This window comes from Elephantulus edwardii, unplaced genomic scaffold, assembly GCF_000299155.1.
Source record: "Elephantulus edwardii isolate Elephantulus edwardi_28Jun2011 unplaced genomic scaffold, EleEdw1.0 scaffold00013, whole genome shotgun sequence".
Lineage (NCBI taxonomy): Eukaryota > Metazoa > Chordata > Mammalia > Macroscelidea > Macroscelididae > Elephantulus > Elephantulus edwardii.
The window spans coordinates 16,485,106-16,492,917 of NW_006399763.1; the positions used below are offsets into that span (position 1 = coordinate 16,485,106).

The 7,812-nt window shown below is 36.1% G+C and overlaps 1 protein-coding gene across 2 annotated transcripts in view; it reads left to right on the plus strand.

Moving 5' to 3' along the window:
- Positions 1 to 7,812, plus strand: part of CCNC (cyclin C) — a 40,299-nt gene that overhangs the window by 22,400 nt on the left and 10,087 nt on the right. For both annotated transcript variants that reach the window (XM_006881195.1, XM_006881194.1), the window contains 2 exons: positions 5,909 to 5,964; positions 7,074 to 7,109. In XM_006881195.1, the coding sequence (XP_006881257.1) occupies positions 5,909 to 5,964; positions 7,074 to 7,109 (92 nt within the window). The remainder of the gene's footprint in view (positions 1 to 5,908; positions 5,965 to 7,073; positions 7,110 to 7,812) is intronic.

A 7,812-nucleotide genomic window follows, 5' to 3' on the forward strand; every position in this document is an offset into this window, starting at 1 on the left:
TAATTGGGATGGGAGTGTCAGAGACAGTGCAATTGGCACAGGAAAGAGCGGAGTTTAGGGCTGTTGTACATAGGGTCGCTATGAGTCGCAGGCGACTTGACGGCACATAACAACAACAACAGCTTTTTGCCTAAGAGTCCAAATATAAATCCTGTGGAGGCCACACCCCTGAGGAGATCTACCCTTAAGAAGATAAGGCAAATTATCTTTTTTTTTTTTTTAAGGCAAATTATCTTTACAGATATGCTTGTAATCCTGCCTAAACATAGAGGTTATAGTTTACAACACATAGTTACATCATACTGAAAGTCATGGCTATGTTGTTTTTTTTTCCCCCATAAGAAGTAAAGTACATTTAAGGGAGGGAGGAAAGTACACTTAAGAGGTTTATATTTCCAATGAATAGGAAATTTTTATAGCAGAAACTATTTATTCGTTGATTTTTAAGCACATTGTATAGCCTCATAGTGCCTGAATTTCACAAGCTTGAGTGCTTGCATTGTAGCAATCTGAACAAAATACTTAACCTCTCTGTGCCTCAGTTGTAGGGAGCTCTTGTGGCCTAGTGGTAAGAAATTTTGTTGTCAACCCAAAGGTACACAGTTCAGATTTGCCACCTGCTCCATAGGAGAAAGATGGGCAGTCAGCTTCCAAATAATTTACTGCCTCTGAAAACCCATTCAAGAATTAGTTATGAAATCAGTTCCGACCCGACAGTATACAACAGCAGTAAAAATCTATGTCATACAGTTGTGAAAATTAAATGAATTATTGAATATACAGCTTTGTTTAGGTCCATAAACTTCACAGACTATTGTTGTTATATACATAGAATCAGAACCAACCCATAGCTGACCCTCTGGTAAATTGCAGTTAATCGCAAGGGAAGAGATTGTCCACCCTTCTTCCGCAGAGTAGCCCTGCCTGCCTTTGGGATTTTCAGCACAGCTTCTTGCCACTAGGCCACCAGAGGCTTCATTATCAGTACCCTTATCACTAGACACAACATACTCGATGCAGTAGTGAATACAAAGATAAAGAAGTTTAAAAAAGAACAAAATGAGGCATGTATGCAAACATATCTGAGAAAATAAGTAGTACAAAGTAAGATAATATTGTCAATGTTTTGATTGGAAAAAAATATTACTTTTTTAAAGAATATAGAAAGGCTAAACTGAATCTGATCAGGGAAGATGGAATTTGATCGTGGGTAATTACATGAAAAAGAAAATCTGGAATCATTGAGCAGCATGGTCAAAAAGAGACAGTTAATGTGTTATATTCAGTAAATGATGAATAAGAAAATAGTAAGGGGAAATCCTACCTTCCCTGACTAGGTCCACATAATGAAAGATTTTAGTGACATTTGAGGAAGATTGCAGCTTGTTTTGTTGACAACATTGGTGGCACATTAGTAAAGTTTATTTACATTTAAATATGAGAGTAATGTCACAGTTATGCTTTAGAAGGGTGAGTCTGGCAGAATTAAGATGAATTATAGCAGAGTGTGCATGAAGTAGACAGATTTTTAAGTTTATGACATAATCCGGGTGAGCACTAGTTAAAGCTTATGTTTATGTATTGACAGCCAGCATGGAGAATGAGCAGACCAGATTTTAGCAAGAGTCAGCAGCATTCTTAAAAAAAAATACTCATTCTTAAGATGAGTCTAAAGTCATTTTTAATATTTCAGCACGGGATGTTGAGGAGCTGAAGGTTATGCCAAAAGAGAAGAAGTAGAGTCTGAAAAGAATGAAATTTAACCTTGGGCATTATAAGTGAAAAGTATATCAATACAACATCCTTAAAAGATTATATTTCTATCACTGATGCTAGTGATAGAAATTTGAGACTTAACCAACTTTAAAAAATAATAATTGCACAGAGACTTGTGTTAAATGGAAGGTATAAACAGCAAACAAAGATCTTTAGGTTTGTAGCCTTTGAGAGAGAACACAGGAGTATTATATACTTTAAAAGGTACAAAAACCAGGTCCAAGGAATTAAAATTGAGTACGTATTGAAAAAAAGTAGAATTAACCATATTGCAAATGTTTGAAACAACTTCCATATAAACGGTTGAAATAGAAAGCCAGTTTTCTTTGTAAACTTTGACTCAAATCACAATTGTTTTAAAAAGGTATGAAAAGAAAAAGAAACCACTTCAGTGAATGGAATATAGGAAGAAAGTGTTAACCTATGTAACCTTGGTAATTAATGGAGTGTGTATTGGTAGTGGTAGTGGTGGTGGTCTTATGTGCCACCTGAGACCCATAGTGACCATAGTACAACAGCTCTGAAGCCTGCTTTGTCCTGATCCAGTCTCACTGTCTCTAATACACCTACCTCACATTGGCTCATTTACTTTATCAGTCCATCTCATCTGGAGTCTTCCTTTTCCAGCCCTGTCCCTCCCACCATTCCAAGCATACTGTCCTTCTGCAAGGACTTGCCTCTTCTTGACCATGTGCCCAAAGTAGGTGAGACAGAGTTTCAGAATCCTAGCCTCTAAGGAGAAACTTGGTTTCACCCTCTCCAAGACAGACCTACACCCAGCCTGCACAGCTGGCAGTTCTCTGATGATGTACTTTTCCATTCATTTTTGGATAATCTTCATCAGGATCTTACTTGCATGTGATATTAATTACATAATTATATTTATAATTTCCACACTGTTGGATTGCCTTTTTTTTGGAAAGGGAATAAATATGGATATTTTCCAGTCATTTGCCAAGGTAGTTGTCCTCCAGATTTCTTGGCACGACCTCATGAGTGTATCCAGGATAGCATCTGTGTGTTGAAATATGTTTATGGTATGCTGTAAGTTCCTGGGGCCTTATTTTTTTTGCCAGTTCCTTCAAAGCAGTTTGAACTTTCTTCTTCATCACCACTGGATCTTGATGATACGTTGTTTCATTAATTAATTCTGTGTCAGTCAATATCTTTTAGTATAGTGACTCTGTACTCCTTCCATCCTTTATTGATGCTTTCTGGATCATTCAACATTCTGCCCACAGCATTCTTAGGTATTGCACCTCGAGGCTTAAATTTGTTCTTCATTTCCTTCAGCTTAAGAAATGCTGAGCAAGTTCATACCTTTTGATTTTCCAACTCCAGCTCTTTGTATATTTTATTATAATACTTGACTTTGTCTTCCTGTGCTGGCCTTTGCAGGTCCTTAGAATCTTGATTTCTTCCCTTTGCTTCTTGACATTCTAGTGCAATATTTAGAGTCTTGTGACAAGCATCTTGGTCTTTTCTTCTTCCTGTATCTTTGTAATGACCTTTTGCAATTTTCATGAATGATACTCTTCATTTCCTCCCATGGTTCATCTGGTCTTTACTCATTAGTATTCAAGGCCTCACACCTGTTCCTGAGATGGTCTTTAAATTCATGTCTATCTTTGTTTCCTTGACAATGCAAAGGGTTTTGACTTTGTGGATCACACAAATCGTGACTAACCTTTAGAGGAACGGGAGACCCAGAACACTTGGTTGTGCTTATGCAAAAACTGTATTTGGACTAGGAGGCAGTTGTCAGAACAAAACAAGGAAATACTTCATGGTTCAAAATCAGAAAAGGTGTACACCAGGGATGCATCCTATCTCCAGACCTTTTCAATCTATATGGGGAAGAGATCATCTGGGAGCCTAGATGTTATGAGGAGGAATGTGGCATCAGGATTGGAGGAAGACTTATCAACAGCCTGCATTATGAAGATGACACAACCTTGTTTGCTGAAACTGAGGAGGACCTGAAGTGTTTGCTGCAGAAGGTCAAGGACTGCAGCCTTCAATATGGATTGAAGCTCAATATCAAGAAAACAAAGATTCTTACCACTGGGCCAGTTGGCAGTATCATGATGGCTGGAGATGAGATTGAGATTGTTAACAGCTTCAGCTTGTTTGGCTCCACAATGAACACTCTTGATACTAAATCAGCCAGGAAATCAAGATTTTTGTGACTGGGGTAATGGGTATAGGTGTGTCAGAGACAATGAAATTGGCTTGAGATAGAGCCGGATTTGGAGCTGTTGTACATAGAATCACAAACAACAGTACCTAACAACAACAGGTCTGCAACAGGTAGTACACAAGATGGACCTGGTGCATCAAGAAAAGTGCTCAAGAAAATCCCAATAGCCTGTGATTTACTGTGTTTAAAAAAGGAATTATCAAATGTATAAGCAGTAGAGAAATAATTTAACTATATGTTGTCTTACATTTCACATTTACAACAGGAATAAAAAATCTGTTTGATTCATTAACAACATACATCAGACAGATATGCAAATGTAGGAGCCAAAAGTAACATTAGATGTCATAAAAAGTTATCAGTCAACTTTGTTGGACCACAATTCTCAGTGATTTGGCAATTATCTCAGAAACTCAAATTCATTACTGTTAATTTTATTCCAGCTCATAGTAATCCTCCATCAAGTTTCCAATATAAATGACAGGATGAGAGTACCTATCCTTTCTCCCAAGGAGCCACTGGTGTATTTGAACTTCCAGAGACATTCAACCTTTGGATTAGTGCATAACTTGCTCAGGACTGCACTACCAGAATTCCTTTTGTAGTTCTATGATGTTGTTATTTGGCAGCTTTGTAATGTAATGATGTAATTATCCTCTATTTTGTGATCTCATTCCCCATTTTCATATGACTCCAGTTTTCACATAATAACTGGTCTTTGGAACCTAAATATATTAGTAAGTGAGGAATGGGCCTCTTGGAAGAAAGGCCTAGTGTCAGCTTGTGACAAGTCATAGACTTTGAAAACCATATGGAAAATTCTACTCTGAAATACTATTTTTTTTGTAATTGACTTGGTTTGTTTTGAGTTTTAGATTTCAAATCCTGAAGAGTAGAACCTATCTAATTTGCATATTGAAATAATTGATAAATTGTACCTTTTTCAAAATAGAATAAATGCACTCCTTTTTAATCTCTGCGTTTATCTGCACCTTGATTAAAAGGAAGTTTTCTGGTGGTAAAATATTTAGAGTTGCCTTGCTAAACCAAAGTCAGTGTCTCAGGCAGTTGCTTAGCAAGGGAAAGGCTGTCTCCGCCTGTGTGATTTACAGTCTTGGAACAGCTAGCGGGTGAGCGCTCAGTTGATTCCCATTTGACAGCAGTAAGCGAGTGAGTTGTTCAAAAAGAGAGACTCAAGTCACAGATGGTCTAGAACCTATCAGTATTCATTTGTTTAACACATTGACACAAATGACGGTTAAAAAAAAGTGTTTCTAAGCACGGCCGTCAATTAAAAGTGTGTGGCAGTGGGTTAAACACTACATGAAAATGGCTTGAAAACACTTTTCTCACTTCTTAAATGTGTACACATTTTTTTAAAAACTGGAGACTGAAAAGTACATCTTTGGATAAAGATGTTCCTATTCATTGTAGAGTTTAGAAAATGCAGATTAATGAAAAAAATAATTACTATTAACATCTTTTGTTGTCGTTTCCTTCTAATGATACGTAATACATGTTGTTATGTCCTGTCACGTTGCCCATGACTCATAGCGACCTTACGTACAACAGTCCTAAACCCTGCTCAATCCTGTGCCAGTCTGTCTCTGACACACCTACCTTCAGTACCTCAGTCACTGAATCAATCCATCTTATTGGATATATTATCTAATAAGTATTTGTCAATGTATATAAAATCAATACTTTCTAATTGTAGTATACATGGGAGCCTAGGTCTTCCTACCATTTAGTCTTTTCCTGTATGAGGAAATTAAAAAAATAACTGAGTTCCTTAGAATTTCTAAGAACTCTCTTAATGAACATGATTCAACCCTCACCTCAGATTTCCCATAGTGTGTTAAAAGATGTTTTCTTTACTTCACTTTTCCCGTGTTTTAATTTTAAGTAATTTTTGGGGGTTTTTTTCTGCAGTAAAAACTAGATTTTCATACGCCTTTCCAAAGGAGTTTCCTTATAGGATGAACCATGTAAGTATATTGTATAAAACTACCTGGCTACTTTTTTTCTTGTATCCTAGAAATAGCAGCTCAGATATTAAAGAATATAGACTTTAGTTTTAAATGAAACTTCTGCTTTTTTAATTATTAAAAACTGTAATAGTGCTTATCAACAATGTTATCTTTTTAATGCCAACCACTTCATTAAATCACCTTGAGAACTTTCAATGATGTTTGTATTATGACCTCTCAAGACCAATTAAATTAAGAGTTTTTTAGGTTTTTCATGGGTATTGATGTTTTCTATAAGCTTCCAAGCAATATTATTCTGCAGCTATGATTGAGAACTGCTGCACTGAGTAAGTACAGTATTCATTTTATATGATGACTTTCTATTGATCTTATTGTGGTGCTGGTGGTTGTGTGCATTTGAGTCAGAACTGACCCTCCAGGAAGTTTTTAGAGGCAGTTAATCTCACAAGAAGAGACTGCCCAACTATTCTCCCACAGAACAAATAACTGGTGGATTTGAACCACATGCTTTTGAGATTGCAGCCACCAGATTAGGCATGCCATTTTTCACCTACTTTGTGAGGAATTTGTTCATGCTTTCCTCCCACTTCCCTATTTTCTATTCATTCTAATTACTGATACTTAATGAAACAGCACAACATTGAAATGGATATAATTGCCTTTCTTCCCTAAGTAGGAAGTATAAATCTGAAGTTTATACAGTACATATTTTAAATAAAAATAAGTAATAAGGATCCTTATAACAATCTGACTTTTCTATATAGATTGTTAAGTACCATCAAGTTGGAACTGAACCTTGAGCAGCTTTTCAGAGCCAATATAAGGACAGAAATATTTATAATAAAGGCGGAAGGAAGGAAGGAAGGAAAGGAGGGAGGGAGGGAGGGAGGGAGGAAGGAAGGAAGGAAGGAAGGAAGGAATAGTTCTTAGTGAAAAGTTTCTTATTCCATGTCTAATTTGATATGACTATTACGGTTTTCTTGATTCATAAAAAATTTTGGTAAAAATGTATGTACTTATAACATCTCTGTAAATTTTTGTTAGACTAAACAAATTCCTTCATTTGTATTCATATTGATATTTGAGCATCTTTTTTTTTTAAACAGATACTAGAATGTGAATTTTATCTTTTAGAATTAATGGTAAGTGTATTTCTTGTGATTAATACTGTAAAACTTAGTACTTTTAAATTTAATTTTGTTTCGCATTCAAAATTTTTTTAAGTCTCTTACTTGTACGGAGGGTTGTTTTGAAATAACCCACTTGATCAGTGGTGCAATCATAACCTAGTAACATAATCTAGTAAACATAATCTAGTAAAAACCCTTTGTCCTATCGGAAACCAGTAAAAGTAATTTGTAATTTGTATATCCCATTTAAGAGGAGCAGAGTTTTTGTTTTGTACTTAGTATAATAAAAAAGATTAAAAGCAGACCAGTCAGGATATTTAAACTATTGTAAATTATTTAACAATTTGTGTTTGTGAGCGGTGTTATTTAAAGATAATGTCTTTGGCAGAATTCTGCTCCTTCAGTTGGAAATGTTGGCTTTATAGGCTAATAAGAGGTTTCAGTGTGTTGCAGATGTGACACGTTGAGTCTCTAACGGAATGGATGCTGACTGACTGCCAACCGATTTACCAAGATATATTTCAGAGAGAGCACTGCCTTCACTATTTTTTTAATTATTTTTTATAATATTTTTTTTATTGGGAAAAACATATTGGGGGTACAAGTAGGTGAGGGTTGGGGGCAGAAGGGTGAGGATGGGCCAGGATGCAGTTGCAGAGCTGCACAGTTTGGTCGGTGGGGGGAGCAGGTGAAGGAAATGATGAGGGTCCAGTGG